The 17989-nt window shown below is 43.4% G+C and overlaps 1 protein-coding gene across 6 annotated transcripts in view; it reads right to left on the bottom strand.

Annotated features, from left to right (window-relative positions):
• Positions 1 to 15289, bottom strand: part of INSR (insulin receptor) — a 111403-nt gene extending 96114 nt beyond the window's left edge. The window contains exons 1-2 of one of the 6 annotated variants that reach the window (XM_039515409.1): positions 14896 to 15289; positions 526 to 1077 (exon numbers count right to left, since the gene is read on the bottom strand). In XM_039515409.1, coding sequence (XP_039371343.1) covers positions 526 to 1077; positions 14896 to 14971 — 628 coding nt within the window. In that variant the 5' untranslated portion in view covers positions 14972 to 15289. Of the gene's footprint in view, positions 1 to 525; positions 1078 to 2909; positions 3220 to 3858; positions 4350 to 4662; positions 4682 to 8341; positions 8365 to 14363; positions 14383 to 14895 lie in introns of those variants that run through there. The other 5 variants (XM_039515415.1, XM_039515416.1, XM_039515412.1 and 2 more) reach the window with 5 other exon arrangements.
• Between the last annotated feature and the right edge of the window lie 2700 nt (positions 15290 to 17989).

Genomic DNA, 17989 nt, shown 5'->3' with positions numbered 1-17989 from the left:
TAATCACATTCTTCATTTGAAGAGAGAGCATGTGCACATATGCACGGATCATTAAACTGTTTCCAAATTTAAAATTTTAGTAATTTTCTTTATAAAGAAGCTAGATGACAGGTGGATGATAATGTTGTTTTGGGGAAGCGGGATCTTGAAGAAATTGCCATTAATTAGTCACATAACCAGGGGTGGGGTTGGGGAAGATAGGTAAAAAAAATTACAGGAACAGTTTAAAAAGCTGAATATGCAGCTTAGGGTATTATTAGCTATTTTAGAAAGAGGTCCTTTTAAAAAGGAAGCTGTGCAATAAGAAATTGTTTGAAAAATTAAAATGCCATAAACTCTCTTAACTGTGCACTTTTTTACATTTGAAGAAAAATGTAAATCCACATTTGAAATAAAAGGTAGCAGCTTATGAGAGAATATATATATATTAGTACTTAGACATATTGAATGGCAGCAAGGATGGTGCAAAAGCTGCCGGCAGGGCATTCTCAAAAATCAAAACAACATTTTGCTCTGTATTCCTACCTCTTTGACAGTGATCATGGGTCCAGCAGCGTTCAATGAAAATACCATTTATTACAGTAGGTGGGCAGTTGCTTTTTCCTTTCACAGTTCCTGGACACACATCTCCACACTCTTCTGTGTCATCCTTGTTGGCAACGATGTAATTGTCTTCCACAGAGTCTAAAATCCTAGACCAGTCGATTGTGGACAAGTAACACAGTTCATTGTTCTTCTCGATCCGCACTGCACCTCGAGTAATGTTCATCAGATTATAAAGGCCAATCTCTTTCAAGTGAACCATCTCAAAAATGACCAGAGCATAGTTAAAGAAGAGATGAGTTCCTCGAATCACAGTGAGGTTGGGAAAAAGCCCCTTTAAACTCTCTAAGCCATATACCCGAAAAAGCAGTAAGTAGTCCGTAATCATAGTCAGTTTGGGAAAGCTGAGCTCACGGAAATCTTCAGGCTTGGTTTTAAACATCAGCAATATTTGCAAGTGGCCCTCGATCACAGTGCAGTTCTCAAGCCTATTCAACCGAGTCAGGTTATTCCGGATGTCCATGCTCCCGCAAACTGGAAGGTAAAGAAAAGAAATAATTAAGTGACTATTTTCTAAAAGAATATATGTTCAACTGCTGTACAATACACTGCACAGTCAGAACATGACTGGGTACATTTTAAAGTAGTATGGCTTAAGCACTAGGAAATATTGCAAGGAACAATCCTGCATATATGTGCCTGTCAGCGTGGGCTAGAAGACTTCGTAGGTCTTTGTTATCTGCAATTTCTAGAATTTTTTGTTTGCTGTGAATAGAGTCTCCACATTGAAGTAACAGTATTCTAGACAGCCATCTGGCATTCACAAGAGATGAATACGTATCTATTCAGCAGAGGATTTTTGGCAAGTATTTAAAGAGAACACCATACTTACCTCATGTCAGATTATACAATTAATGCAAAAGGATTTAATGGGCGTAATTGGGCAATATGGCATCGTATGCAGGGGACTGAGAGAGTGAAGGAAATTTTGTGAAAATGAAAGAACACAGCCTATACTCTAGCTTGGCCTTTATTGAGAGGGTAATAATGATATTTCTAGATTAGTTTATTTTATTGTTTTTACATTCCAAGGTTAGAAATCTTTTCCCTGCAGTATCTAGTTAAGCATTTTATTCAACAGAACCAATTATCCAGAGAGAAAACTGGCAAAGTGAACAATCACACATGGCTCAAATTGGAAGAAAAACAAGAAACATAGGACCAGGCACCAATCAGGGTCGGCTCCAGGCCCCAGCACGCCAAGCGCGTGCTTGGGGCGGCAAGCCGCAGGGGGCGCTCTGCCAGTGCCACGAGGGCAGCAGGCAGACTTCCCTCGGCGGCGTGCCTGCAGAGGGTCCGCTGGTCCCACGGTTTCGGTGGACCTCCCGCAGGCACGCCTGCTTGGGGCGGCAAAAACCCTAGAGCCGCCCCTGGCACCAATGAAACAAAGAACCAAAGAAACCTGGGTGTATTTACAACTCCAGACAGCATTTCTCAAATGAGGCCATCCGGGGCTTTTTTGCAGCCACAGTCTCCTGGGCTGTGATGTGGGGGAGGCAAAGCAGCGGCCCCTCGCCCTCCCTGTTGCTCCTGGGTGCACTGCCTTGGTGTTGGTTGCTGGAGACACAGGGCTTTGAACTCAGGCTGCCTCCCCGACCTCCCATCCAGGGCTTTTTTTGTCCCCAGGCTTGCCAGGGCTGAGTAAGTCTGCTGTGAAAAGTGATACTTGTAAGTTTATTAATAATCACTTTTCACAACAGACTTACTACCTAGCAGTAAATAAATTACAATAAATTGGACGTGCATATTTGTTTGTTTTTCCTAAAGCTAATAAGTATTTTAGGAAAAAGTGTAAGGAATGGCCACCAGCACTCTGAGGCCACCAAATAATTTGTCCTGAGAACCCCCTGCTCTAGACCCTGAAAACAAATTCACCAAGGAGATCAATTGCAACAGCTGGTGTAGGACTGAGTGACAGCACAAAATCCACATGTGACTGAGTCATTTTACAAAACCAGGCTGAGAACCACAGTATCAAAACACAGAGTCTACTGTAAAAGCCTACTACAGGAATAAGATGTCTAGCAAAGCCCCAAACAAACCATTGCTAAAGTTACCCACTCAACTACTGCATCACAGAGCTCAAGCCTTCTGTCTAGCCACACTGCCAAGTGAAGGAACCAAATCTGGGTTCTAATTTTGAATCTTCAGCTCAGTCCATCTCTCCTCAAGGCAATAGGAGAGGGGAGGCAGACATCCCTCACTCTGTCTACTGATTCTTCTTTCCCTTTTCAATCACCCCGGGCTGAACAAGCTGTATTGACTACTGCCACTCTGTTCCCTGTGACCCACAAGCCCTTGCTCACCTGCACAGAATGCACAAATGCGTCACCTTGTTCTTCAAAATCAGGTCTGCTGGCTGCTCATATATTTCAGTATCAAGTCAAAGTTATCCTCCTTGATTTTCCTACCCTCCGTGGACTTGCTCCAGCTGTTGTCAGATCTCGTCTCTCTCTCTCTCTAGACCTCTCCTCACCCCCTCTATTCTTTTAGCACCAACCTGCTCTTCCCTTTCACACAAACTCAACTCTTAATGCAAAATTCTTCTCTCTATGCCCAACACCATGACCACTCTAGAACATCCTCCCTGAATCTCTTCCCCTCGCTAATTCTCAATTGCCTTCCTAGTCTGATTGAAAAAGGTTATTTCCCCCCCCGCCACTCACCTCCACCAACTATCGTCTGGAATACTAGTTACCATCAAAGGATTTTTGGAAGTGAGGGAAATGAACTGATTCCAGAAAAACAAATACAGTTCTAATGATTAATCTAGAAGGCAGTAAAATTTGCATACATATAAAAATGCACATGGCACTTGGACTGATAACATATCCACAATATAGGGCTCTTGGTACTTTTAACGAAAGTACCATTTCTTGGCATTTTTTTTAAAAAAGGGACAGGACAAAGCCTTGTAAGGAGCACTATGCCCTGTCTAAGGGGATGGACTAAATGGAATCTGGTAACCCTTTTTCCATCTTCCTGAATTTCCTTTAGTAGGAGAGAGCGGGTTTGATAGGATAATATTTTGCCTTTTTGAATCACAAGTTCTCTTTTAAAAAAATTCTGTTCATGGAAATATTAAAACAAAATCATGTTGTGCAAGATGTTATGCCAATGGCAGGGCAAACTTTCTTACTAAGCAGCACTGGATACAAGGAGGGTTCCACAAGTGTACACAGCCTCTAGATGGTCAGATATAGCATATGTTTCATTGCAGAATACGCAGAAACAGATAATGAAGCAGAATCCTACCCTTGCTGGTAACAGCTTGCCTTCCCAAATGCAGGATAACTGCTTCAGGTAAACAAGGATGGGGAGGAAGAGAGATAAAAGGCCTAAGTGAAAAGGTCAGATGATAGAAGCAGTCAAATCCCAATTTACACCAGCTGCATCTAACCTGTCCTTGATATCACTTTGAGGATACTAAAATCCCGTTAGCATATACCCTTCTTTTCCTGTCATAGGAGAAAGATGTGTGTATTCCTGGATGCTTGTAAACATTCTGCCACCAAAAAATAAAAGTCAAGTGGGAAGTGAGCTAAAAAAACTTACTAGAACAGAAAATCAGCATTAAATCTGGGTGGGGTTTTTTTCTTGGTTTGTTTGCTTTTATACATCAATCCTACCTTTTATTTGCAAGAGGCAATCTGCAGAGCAGGAGCTACTAACCAAAATGTGAGTAACATGAGACATACAAGTTTAACTAACACTGGGATAGGCTTAGTAACTCCTTTAGTAACTGGTTCTAACCTTAGTATTCAGACTATGTATTGAGTTATTTAAACATGTCTCTCTCTAACTGCATTGGACACTGCAGTCTCCTTAACCTATCAAAATTCCTCTGGAAGCATTCCTCAAAATGATCCCTGGTGACCGCTATTCTGATTCGGAGTCTACAGCTCCTCTCTCAAAAATTTATATTTGAAGATCCAGGATTTTCTATTTGGATATTACAATGTCAGACCAATCACCTACTTATCAAACTGTATGTAAACAACAATGCTAATCTAAAATAGTTATAATTAATAACATTTACCTGTATGTCTAACTCCATACCTGAATGTACCAGTATATCTACTTGTGTACTTAATTAGCAATCTTCCAGTGCAGCTACCAGTAAATGCCTTTTAAAACAAAACAGTGCAAGATCATACAGACTTTTCATCTCTATTTTTTAATTCTATTGCAAATTATGAACTTCTATCTCAATTATACCATCCAGAGCCAGTAACCTAATTCAATTAACATCCATACAAACATCTCTGCTGCTCTGATTGCATCAGATGCCACGGGAGCACTGCATGTGTGCACAGTTTTGTTGCTGTGAGATGAAAGTTTTAAGTACAATTTGCAGACTGTCACCCTTGACTGAGTCCCTTTAAAAGGTCACAGTTACAGGAGAATAAACCTCTAAAAATTCTTTACATTGAATTCTGTTCTTAAAACTCTTTAGCCACTACTCAAATACCTCACTGTCAGTAAGCATCTTTCATGGTCATTCCTTCTACCTAAAAGAAAAGAACAGGAGGACTTGTTGCATCTTACAGACTAACACATTTAGTTCAGCATAAGCTTTTGTGGGCTACATAGAATGGAACACACATTCTATGCATCTGAAGAAGTGAGCTGTAGCCCACGAAAGCTTATGCTGAACTAAATGTGTTAGTCTCTAAGGTGCCACAAGTACTCCTGTTCTTTTTGCGGATACAGACTAACACAGCTGCTACTCTGAATTCCTTCTACCTGTGATCTTTAGATAAGTACCACAGATCAGGGTCAAATCTTCCAAGATGGAATTATTTAAATCTGTTCCTATTGATCTGAAGTCAAACTTTTTTTTTTTTAAGCAAAAGCTTAAGATGATTTTATACACTAAGCTTTTAGCTGGAGTAGACTTATGCAGCTGTATTATAAACATGCACATCTATGGCACTACATGATAATAACCGCTTTAGAAGGGCGGTTTCTAAAATCTAGACCCTGTTCATGCTCACAGAACTGTTTGTGGCAAGCGGATAGTTTCCATACTTATCTGTAAAACACTTAGCATGCTGCCAGCACTGAACAAATTAAAGTATTAACTATTAGTGGTGCAACTGAGTATCACTATATGGAAATTCAAGACTGAAAGTTGGCTACTTTTCAAAACACCAACAACTGAGGCATGTTCAGTCTGGACAGAGCATTTTGTGTCTCTTAATTTTAACTTTTGTAAGGCATGTGATGCATTTAACTTTGATTTCTATCACTGATATCATCCCTGCTTTCTGCTGAGGTGTTAAAACAATTTTCCATAGACATTTAATTTAATTAGCACATAAACATGATACGTTTATAACTTTCATACTTGTGAGAATTCTCCTTGTCTAGTTGCTTTGCTATCTCAGTAAAGACTTCTCTGCATGTGCAGAAATCCCTTCCTGAATCAGAATTTACATGAGGATTGAGTGGCTGAAAGCTTTAGAATCCACATTCAAAGCTTCTTATCAACACAAGAGGCAGCGAGTGATTTTTAATTATAATTAGAATAATTTAGCCATTTTTCTAGCAGATTAATTGCAAAATGTGGTTTGCAAGTAAGTACAGAATAAATCTTAAAACAATACTGCACTATTCCTGCATTCAGTACCATGGAAGTACCTAGCACACGTACTACTACTAAGATTTGCTTTCAGCCTAAAGCCACAGTACTTCATGAGTTGGCCAACAGATTGTCTTAACTTGGTTTTATTACATTTACTTTAATAATGCCAAGTAACATTAGGCAAGTGAATTCAGATTTTACCTCTTTCATAAACCCCAAAACATCAAGTTAGCCACCAATCCAAGAGTACTTTTCAATGTTTGAGTCCAAAGGACACAACACTGGACACAAAGGCAGTCTAGTTCAACTTACTATAGAGGCCTTCTATCCACTTCAAATACAAATCAAACCATAAATTAAACAGTTTTGTTTAACAGTTGACATTTACAGTAATAACTTTAAACTTAAAAAAAACAATATCACTTGGGTTCTCTTATAGAATAAAGCCACCTTAGCTATTTCACTCTGAAAAGAGCTCTTCTAAAGACTGTTGTAACTTTTTCCTGCAACCTTTGCTTTCTCTTCAACACACACATGAAAGCTACACTATGAATTTTTTTTTCTCACAAAGATTATATGCAACAACAACAACGAACTCTGAAATCATTTCTGTGGTTTCCTAACAGAGACTCTTCCACTGAACACAGATATTCAAAATGAATTCCAAGTATCTTGGGCTATTATGGCCTGGTAGGCAAGTCACTGTTTCAAAGCTGTCTAAATATATGCTTTCACAATAGGACCACTTAGATCAGCTTGTAAATAAGTGAGGCACAGTTAATGGGTTCTCCTCTTTAAATACTAAGCCATTCAATATTTGAGATCTGGCTTGCTTACTGATTGGTGTGTTAAATCAGAATTTCAAAGCACCCTACCAATAGAAAATAGGTGCTACAGCTTATAAAGGAATCAAGATTGAGAGTGCCATCCCCTGCATGAACATAGGCGTCTAGCCACACAGGTAATTTCTTGCTCATCCACCCATGTCCACTTGAACCCATCTACTCTTGCAGTAGCTTACTGAGTCCAATGCATTCAAAGACACTAGAGTTTGGGATCTTGCAGTAAAAAACATGCTCAAAGTTACATATTAAAAGGTGCATTAGATTAGTCTTTAAAAATGCTTAGTTCTGTTTGATTCATTTGAAAGCATAAGAGAAGCAAAGGTCTTTGTAAGGGCGTGCAGGAACACACTACAGGGAAGGCTTGTTTCCCACAACACACTTCTTGGGTGCTGGAAGCACAAGGCCTTTGGCCACGTGCCACAATATACATAAGCCCCACTCATTATACAACCACCATGCGTGTTGCCATTTTAAGAAGTTACTAACTGGTGTGAGATTCTTGCGAAACTAACATACAACCTAGCACTTTAAAGGCAATGAATATTCTGATCTTAGTTTTCCACAGACCCGTAATGTGTATTTAAAAAAAAAACAATTGTACTTAATTTCTAGGAAAACCTCATAGCAATTGTTCATAAATCTGATTAATTCCAAATAAAAATTAAACCTGGCAATATTTGGAGACTGAGAAATAATATGGCTCAATAGGAATTATTTTGCATTACATCCAAGTTGCTTCAAAAATCATTAGCAGAAGAATTTTACAATGTACACAGCACATCAAAATGTGTGCCTTTAAAAGTGGGACAGGGAATCTTGTGACCAGATAACAAGAACCTTTTTTACCCCACCGATGCTTCAAATGCAGGCAACAAACTCTCTCACTGGGCACCCCAAACATGAGAAATATTGGGAGAAAATTAAACACATTGTACATGGATGGTTTTAGTATTTCTTCAGAGCAAGTTAGAAGGGGAAGGATGCTTTCAGGACAGCAAATGCATGTTGAGGGTGACACCCACAAAGTGGGGCTTTCCCCCAAAGCCTTAAAATTTCATACAAACTATTACATTTAGCTTAGCAGTATCTCATCTATATCCACTGTTTCTGCCAACCTAGTAACTAGCCTTACATTAACTTAGATAATAGCTAGCAAGATATAAAATAATCTTAGAGGGAACTGGGGCAAATTGCATGGTAAGGAGTTTGTTCATTCTAACAAAGCAAATGTTTTCAGCATCATTTTCCCATTTAAAAATCAAGACATCTCAAAACAACAAATACAGTTTTAAATTTTTGGCCATACCAAGAGGCCAACAACTGTGCTGGAGGCCTTGTTGCTGCTTCTAATGAAGTGCCAGGACAGCATGCTATTTGGGGCAACAAAAAGGAATCGTCAGGAGCAGTAACATGATTATTAGTTAATCGGTGCCAAGCATCAAAGCTTCAACAAACTCTTCTAAGGATGCTTTGAAGCAAGGAACGTGCACTTCTCAGCAGCCACACACAAACTGCTAAACTGATGGCTAGGGAAGCACATTTTTCTTTCATTATTTTCCCACTGGTAGATTCAAGTGTCTTGCCAGAAAAGAGAATATTTTCTATTAAAATGTAATTTTTAAAAAGGGTTCAGGAGTATTATTAAAAGGTAAAAATCAAGCTAGTCTTCTTGAAGAACATAAATTGACTACCAACTAAAACTTAACATGACACTTAAAACACAGGATTCCTCTAACAAAAGGAGAAACAACAGAAAGAAAAAACATCACAATATGTTGATATTCAATGCATAAACAAACCACAAGTGCAACTAAGATAGGGCTGGTAACACAATCAGGTTAATACTTGGTTTCTGCTTACCAAATGCACAGCTAACAAGTTGCAGCAGACAAAGTTGTTACACAGGAGTAGCTACTTTGACACATATAAAGCTCTGTTTAGTGTAATTTAAATATATACAGTTAACTTCTAGGAAATGGAAAAGACAAATATTACTCAAGTCTTTCCCATAGGAAAGGAATTACTAACAAGAATAAAAGCTCAGCGTTCAAGGCCACTAGACACACGTGTAGCAGACTGCAAATTATTTTGTACATAGATGCAATGGTAAGTTAACTATCCAAGTCTTTTATCGCTTAAGAGTTGGCATTAGGTGAATCCTTAGAAAAAAAACAATCAATCACGGGTCAAGAGCTTCTTTTCTAAAATAACCACCAACTTCTTTACAGGCACAACCTATCTAATGTTATAGCAATTTAAAATGAAATTCTATTGAAACTTTTGTAGAACTTCACATTTCTGTGGAAATTCTTTTAAAAAACATAATTTATCTATTGACTTACAAGGGATTTTGCTCATGACTTCTTATTCTATTCAGGTTCTCATTCTATGGACATCACCATGCTATATGAACACCATTTCATGGTGCATCAAAGTTCGACTGTTAAGAATATGTTATAAAACTTCAGAATTGTATTCAGGAAGACTTTTTTTTTCTATTCTACATCTGTTGAATTCTACCCAGCCATTTGAGCCTTTTATTTGTGCTGCAGCCACTCATGTCAGCCCTATAACTTCATATTACCAAAGGAACAAGTGTTTTTTCCCCAGCTTCTCTCAGCAATTTCTTCTTGGGGAAAAATTCAGCAACAAAGGAATATGAAAATTGGTCAAATTAGCTCCCAAAAGACAAAAGTTCAGAAGCCAGTTATTAGTGAGTTTTTCTTAAAAGACAAATAAGCTGAGTTCTGCTTTGATGTTGGAAACTTTAAGGAAAGGGATCAAGCCTCAAATATCTGCTCCACCATATTGTATATACTTGGGTCCACCATTGCTCCCACTAAAGTTGCTGACAAAATTCCCAGTGAGCCAAATTCTACCTATGACATCACATAATAAATGTGGACACTAGTCTCAATGGGAACAGGCACAAAGCCCAGACTGCAAGCTCGCTCTCTCCACCCTACAACAAAAAGGGAAGGGACGGCCAAACCCGACAGCAGCCATATGGGAGAAAAAACACTCCTGCATCCTCAGTTATCAAGTTGGTTGTTTTTTTTTAATAAAGTTACTTTGAACAACAAACCATTTCTAGACATCTTTAATCAGGCCACCAAGAAAGAATTAAATGGCAAGGCACAGCAAGTTTTCTAAAACACATGCCATAAAGACAGTCAGAGCCTCTTGTACAAACTAGTTTGGCAGCAATACTAAGGTACTGAATGGAGAAACTACATCTGATGTCAACTCTGGTTTTCAAAATACAGTGACTGGGAGAAATTCTGGAACCTAAACTTTATTTATAGTAAACAGTGTGGATAATAAACCTTAATGACTCACTACTCCAGAGCTTTGTTTCTTTATCCATTAAGTCCGAAATAACAGTACTGTTCATGAAAAGACGACCACAGACCATTTAACATATTTTATTAACGCCACAGTTTTTAAAATGTATACAGCCTGCCTCAGTAACTGAATCATTAAAAGAAAACACCTTTCATTTTGCTCAATCCAAAAGCATGACACTTCACACATAATAAACTCTTGTTTTGAGGAATACGATATGGGAAGAGGAAAGAGGGCTTCTGAGTATTTCTTTTTCTTACTTGTATGACAATTTCTGAATCTAGTGACTGGGGTTGTCCACCTTGCCAAGATGACAGGTCATGGGTACTACCAGGCTGGTGAGACCTCAATGCAAGGGACTGCAAAAGCCAGTTTCCAACCTACTTTAATAATGGTTTAACAAACAGAAAAAGATCTAATGGTTAAACTGTTTAACTGTAAACTTCAGTTTGCCACCCTTGATAGTGAGGTCTGTGCGGTGAAGCAGGTTCAGGTAAGGCTGTGATGAAGGTGAGAGTGTTAATTTACCCTTAAGCTACCTCAGATGACCTTGTGAAGCAGCTGCTGCATTCATTCCTGTAGGCAAGAAAGGAGAAGGCCTCTGTTAAGGCAAGGGCAATCCCTGTGTCCTGGAGACAGCTTCTCCTGTGCCAATCACACACAAATGCCATAGCCTGGCCTGCTGCACTCTGCATTCTGCCCCAAACCTGGGATTCTATACCATTTTTATGTTCTATATATTAAAGTTATAACGGGATCCTATTTCTTTACTGCTGTGCCTGTCCTCTACAAAGGCAGATGACAGACTAGAGCAACCAAAGATGAATCCACTGCGCCAAGGTGTTCAGAACTAGACAACCAAAAGGGTGAAAAAGTAGATATTAGAGGAGTCTGAGTTCAGATAGAAAGCTCTCATTGACTTCAGAGGAAGCAGTCAGGCCTCAAGTCTCTGACATGAGGCAGATATGCTGCCAGTCTCACAAATGAGAACTTGTTTTTACTTACACAACACTTTCAAATGATAAGCCTGGAAGCTTAAATTAATAACTTTGCTAGATGATAAAAATTATGGTCTTAATAAAGACACGAGATTTATGGCTCATTACAACAATCTGTAACCCACTAACCCCCCTTTTTGTCCTATGACCACAGGGCTATTACCAGGCCACTTCATCTGGAATGATTCCCTAGAACAGCAGTTCTCAAACTGTGGGTCATGACCCCATTTTAAATGGAGTCACCAGGGTGGCATTAGACTTGCTGGGGCAGAAGCTGAAGCCTGAGCCCCACCGCCCAGGGTCGAAGCCCAAGGGCTTCAGCCCTAGGTGATGGGGCTCAAGTTACAGGCTCCCCCACGTACCTGGGGCTGAAGCTCTTGGGCATTGGCTTTGTACCCCAACCCGAGGTGGTGGGACTTGGGCTTTGGCGGGGCTTGGGTGAGCTCTGACTTCAGTTCCCCTTCCTGGGGTCAGGTTGTAATTTTTGTTGCAGAAGGGGACCATGGAGCAATGAAGTTTGAGAACCCCTGCCCTAGAATATTTGCTACTTATGCTAAACTACCTGTTCAATCTTGTATTTAGCTGTGACACTCTCTGTACCCTTCCCAGACCTGAAGAAGAGCTCTGGGTCGTTCGAAAGCTTCTCTCTCTCACCAACAGAAGTTAGTCCAATAAAAGATGTTCCCTCACCACCTTGTCTCTAACTTTTTTCAGCAAGTTGGCCATCCCCAGGACTGCCCTGTGAAAAGTTCACCAAGTTATTTTTGGTGATAAATGCTTTTCATTTTAGGACCTCTCCAGGCTGCAGGCATGGCATACTGAGGACAGTTTCCGTTTATAAAAGAATATTTCATGGAATCCTACAACTGCAAGAGAGAAAGCCAGTATAACTATAGTGACTATTGACTTATTCATCTCTTAAACTCACAGGAGCAAAGTTGACTTCCAGGGTGATGCTCAGCATATGACAGAACTAAAAGAACTGGGGGAAGGAGGGGCATCTTTTAAGGAGCTTTACAAACACAGAGTTTTACATGTGGTCTAGTGGTTAGAGCAGAGAAACAGGAGTCAAGACTAAATTGAAAATTCTTTGGACTAGGGACCTCATCTTCCTATACATCTGTAACATGCCTAGGACACTATTGGCACTGTTCAAATAATAAAATTAAGTAGAAATATCCTTAAATGCCATTATGGGCTCTACTATAATCTGACTCTATGGACATTGCTCCCATTTCTCTATCTGTAAAACAGAAATAATACTTCCCTATTTCACAAGGATGATGTGAGGATTAATTCATTATGTTCATAAACATACATGCAGTCTAAGAACAAAAGGTGCTATAGAAAGCCACAGTAGCAGCAATTTGTTTGTAACAGTAACAATTTGTAAAGAACTTTGAGGTCCCTGGATTAAAGTTGTATCAGTATTAATATTAGTGTTGTGCACTGGAGACAGAAATCTTCACATATCTCCACAGGCCACAGTTTGGGCTGCTTGTGAACTCTATCTCAACTCCTGGATGAAAAATACAGTAGTACTCCTTTTCAAGATTTGTTCTTAATAAATAAATAATTGATTTTTAAAAGAGCTTGTGAGTGAAGAGGGAGGTATTTTTGATTACATGACCAGCCAAATAGCCTGATTTTCCAGCAGTCAGAGGTGTTTCCTGCTTTGTACCCTTTATTATTGTATGTATGTGACAAGTCCATCATTGCAGTATCTAGACTTTGAACCACCTTACTGATATTACTTCCTTTTATGGGAAATGTGCCAAGTACAATGAAAGTTATTAAATGAACAAATTTCAGTACTTAATTCTCTTTATGCAAATATTTACTAGCGGGTCCTTTCATTTTCTATAAAAACAAACAAACATTCTACATTAAAACAACAAACTCTAGCTAAAGTAATTTCTTTAAGCAACCTTATCCAACAAAATCAGCCATAGAAAACAATGGTCTGACATTAGCTAACTAAAGTAGTTGTGAGTTTCATTTGAGAGTCTCCCCAATCCCTCCACTGCAGGTTCTTACTATTATTGTTTTAATGTAACCTCTCTCTACACCCTTGCTTTTAATACCTGTAGACTACATGGCCTGCCAAAGAATATTTTTGTGGTTAATTTCATACCCTTGCAAGTCTACTCTGAGCTAAGAGCCTTCTGGAACTATATCTAGTGTTGAAATTAACCAAAAAAAGAGAGAAGTGAGGGGGAACTACAGTTAGAATCCTCTAACATGGCACAGAAAAGGCTAGAGGGGCATGTTTTGTCATATTTAAAACAAATTAGACCCACAAAGGCATTACTTGTAGTTGTACTTTTACCCACAAAAGCTTATGCCCAAATAAATCTGTTAGTCTTTAAGGTGCCACTAGACTCCTCGTTGTTTTTGTGGCTACAGACTAACACGGCTACCCCTCTATTACTTGTAGGGTAAATGCCAACAGAAAAGCATGGGCTAAGTCTCTCAGCTCCCTATTTTATATATAGACAGATGATACAATTATACCCCCTTCACATGCCAAATGCCACATTTAAGAGAAACAGTTTTAGAACCTGATTCAGAAGTCAACTTAGAGGTCCCGTTTCAAAATACTTTTGAGAAGTAAATATTAATGGCCACTAAGGTAAAGTTATCAGCAACTCAGAAAGTTAAAGATTTTTCATTTATCCCCAAATCAAAATAAAATAAAAATTAAAAAACAAATAACTCCAACTAGAGTATGCCAAGCAAAGTATGAATAAGGTATTTTACTCATGACCAAGTCTATTGAAAGGAATTTTTTTGGTTCAAAATAAACACCCACGATATCTTTTTAAAAGGCTATCTCAGCTATACGCAGGTACTTCTCACACTAGCTGAATTTCTGGGAGCCTCCAAAGAACACTTCCCCTTCGAAATTCAGACATGCAGGAGGCTATTTTCTGTTAATTTAAGACAACTCCTGCACATAATTATACTTCATACCCCAAAACCTACATTTAAGAAATACACTGGTTGTGACAGAAAAAAGTTAAAAGCAAGAAGGGTGAAGAGTCCTGCAGGATTTGCTCTAATTTCTAGGCACTGTGCACGTCTCACTGCTCAGGTACAAGGGTAACTGGGATGGAAGCTGGTAGCCCGGCTGTGAAGCAGGGGACCCAGGGGAGGGGGTGCGAGTGACCCCAGCTCCCATTTCCATAGTTGTAGTTTCACCCGCGAACCCAGGAGATGGCGAGGGGCCCGTGTCCTGGCGTTTTGCGTTTGCTGAGCTCGGCAGAGGAAAGGCGCCCACAGCTCGGGAGCCGCGGGGACCCCCCGACCCCCACAGCCCAGGGCAGCGGAGCAGAAACCTCCGGCCCGGGGCGGGCCCGGATCAGCCGCGCGGCCCGGGACCCAGCGGCGCGTCCCCGCCTCCCCCGAGCTGCGTGGCGCGGGCGGCGCGCGGCTCCCACCTGAGGGGCGCGGAGCGGGACGGAGCCGCCCGGCCCCGCGCGCCGACTCGGCCGCGCCCCCCCCCCGCGCTACTTACTCTCCCCGCGGCTCGGGCCGCAGCAGGCCCCCAGCAGCGCCGCTACCGCGAGCGCCGCCGCCGCCGTCAGCGCCATGGTCCGGAGCCGCCTCCCTCAGGCCGCCGCTCGCTCACCCGCCCGCCTGGCCGCGGGCTCAGAGGCCGCGGGGCTGGCGCGGGGGCTGAGCCCGGAGCCGCATCTTCGGCGAGAGCCCGTGGCCGCCGCCCCTTATAGCGCCCGGCGCCTGCCCAGGAAGCGGGGAGCCAGGCCCTTTCCTGCCGCTCGGGCGGGGGTCCCGGGCCTCTCGCAGCCCGCGGGTCCTGGCCGCGCTCGCCCCGCTTGCTCGGCCGGGCTCGCCGCTGCCTCCCTGGCCGGTAAACAAGGGGCTGCCCCCGTCAGCTGGGAGTGGGCGGCGGCAAGAGGCGGCGCGGAGTCTGGCTGGGGACGGGACGCGGCCGGGGGAGGGGCCCCGGGGAGGCGACATCCACCTGCCGGGCCCCGCGGGCGGGGAGCCAGCCCCGCTCTGGCCCCCGGTCACTCGCCACACGGCCCCGGCCCCCGTGCCCAGCCCCCAGCCCCCTCTGCCCCGTGACCAACGGCTGCCCCCCGTGCCCAGCCCCAGCCCCCTCCGCCCCCGTGACCAACGGCCGCCCCCGTGCCCAGCCCCAGCCCCCTCTGCCCCGTGACCACCGGCCGCCCCCCCCGTGCCCAGCCGCCAGCCCCCCTCCCCCCGTGCCCCATACCGAGTCCGTCCCCCCCCGTGCCCAGCCCCCAGCACCCCTCTGCCCCCGTGACCAACGGCCGCCCCCGTGCCCAACCCCAGCCCCCTCCGCCCCCGTGACCAACGGCCGCCCCCGTGCCCAACCCCAGCCCCCTCTGCCCCCGTGACCAACGGCCACCCCCGTGCATGGCACCCAGCCCCCTCTGCCCCCGTGACCAATGGCCGCCCCCCCGTGCCCAGCCGCCAGCCCCCCTCCCCCAGTGCCCAATACCTAGTCCGTCCCCCCCCGTGCATGGCACCCAGCCCCCCTCTGCCCCCGTGACCAATGGCCGCCCCGTGCATGGCACCCAGCCCCCTCTGCCCCGTGACCAATGGCCACCCCGTGCCCAGCCGCCAGCCCCCCTCCCCAGTGCCCAATACCTAGTCCGTCCCCGTGCCCAGCCCCCAGCCCCCTCTGCCCCGTGACCAACGGCCGCCCCGTGCATGGCACCCAGCCCCCTCTGCCCCCGTGACCAACGGCCACCCCCGTGCCCAGCCCCCTCTGCCCCCGTGACCAACGGCTGCCCCCGTGCATGGCACCCAGCCCCCTCCGCCCCGTGACCAACGGCCGCCCCCGTGCCCAGCCCCCAGCCCCTCCGCCCCGTGACCAACGGCTGCCCCCCATGCATGGCACCCAGCCCCCTCTGCCCCGTGACCAATGGCCGCCCCGTGCCCAGCCCCCAGCCGCCAGCCCCCTCCCCAGTGCCCAATACCTAGTCCGTCCCCGAGCTCAGCCCCAGCCCCCTCTGCCTCCGTGACCAACGACCGCCTCCGTGCCCAGCACCCAGCCGCCAGCCCTCCCCAGTGCCCAATACCTAGTCCGTCCCCGTGCCCAGCCCCCTCTGCCCCGTGACCAACAGCCGCCCCGTGCCTGGCACCCAGCCGCCAGCCCTCCCCAGTGCCCAATACCTAGTCCGTCCCCCAGCACCCAGCCCAGTGTAGCCAAGCTGAGCAGCAGCAGCAGATAGGGGAATAAAAAGGGAATTTGAATGATGGCAGATTATTAAATAACTAAGAACGTCACATTTATGTAACACTTTGGAGCGCAGGAGATGTATAGGGCCTTGAATGCTGGGATGAGCACCTTTATACCTGTGTAACTGCCCTGCAAAGTTGCACCAGTTTAACTGTTGGTTTCTAAACCAAGAGAGATGACAGCAGTCCAAAAACCATTCTTGTATAGAAACACAAATGTTAAGGATCTAGTTAGCTGAGGCAATGCTGACCCCAACTTTGTAGTCAACGTAGACAAGGACCATAGTGTCAGCTAGCCATGGTTAATCCCACCTAGTACCAGAATGTGGCCTGGGAGGGCATGCAATTTTTGCTATGAGTCCCCCACTTCCTCATTAGGTTGCAGTTATGAAGGTGCTTGTTTTTGTAGGATGAAGGGCTTCTGCAACAGGCTGACCTTTTTGAGGAATAGGCTAAGCCTGTTGGAGAGCCAGATTGGGGCTTTACCAAAATCATGCAGTCTGGAAAGCTACACTTATTTTCCTTTGAGTAGAGGTATGCCATGCCATTGCTGTAAGTCTTTGGAAATTAATTTAGTTAAGGTGAAATTGCAAGTTTGTTTTCATAACCTTTACAGATTTAAAAGAAAATGTTTTTCATATAATGGCTAAGATGTGACAGTATTTGAATCTCGGTTTTTTTACTACATATCTGAATTCATCACTTAATTTCCAGGCCCTGGTTAAAAAATGTATACAGATATTTTTACCCAAGATGCTATAACAATATTTAAAAAAATGTATATTTTAAAATCCAGTTTATTGGTCAATGTTTGCATTCTTATTTACAATGAAAAATCAGAAGTCTGTTTCACATTCATCTGCAGTTAGATTTAATGTCTAGGGCCCAATTCTAGTACATGGTTAACTTTGTGCACGGTCTATAGGTCTATTGAGTGCATAGTCTTTGCAAGTTCAGGGCCTTTGTACTGCAATGGTTCACTTTCACACCCTGCAGTGTTGGTTTGTTTTACTGTTTTGATGTTTACATTTTGGGTGATATTCAAGCTATGTCATGTCACTTTTAAAAGTCATAACAAGAAGAAATATTTTCATGCTCATACTGACTTTGACTTCTTAAAGTTAGAAGTGCATAAGTCATATATCTAAGGCTTACTAAAACAGTCATTGCTTTTTAGTGGTGGTTGGCTGGCCACATCAGTTCTACAAGTAGGCTAAAAGCCACCTTGAAAATGATATGGTTCTTTTTAAAATCTTAATTTTACTAGCATTCTTTGATTCACTCCCAACAGAACTCCTGACCAAAAAAGAGCATTACGTGCTCAGTTCTTCTAGAGATCAGCCCTGTGATGTGCAGGAGAGGGTATGCTATGTTAACCA

Source organism: Mauremys reevesii, linkage group 26 (assembly GCF_016161935.1).
Source record: "Mauremys reevesii isolate NIE-2019 linkage group 26, ASM1616193v1, whole genome shotgun sequence".
NCBI lineage: Eukaryota > Metazoa > Chordata > Testudines > Geoemydidae > Mauremys > Mauremys reevesii.
This window is presented reverse-complemented; position numbering and strand designations above follow the sequence as displayed.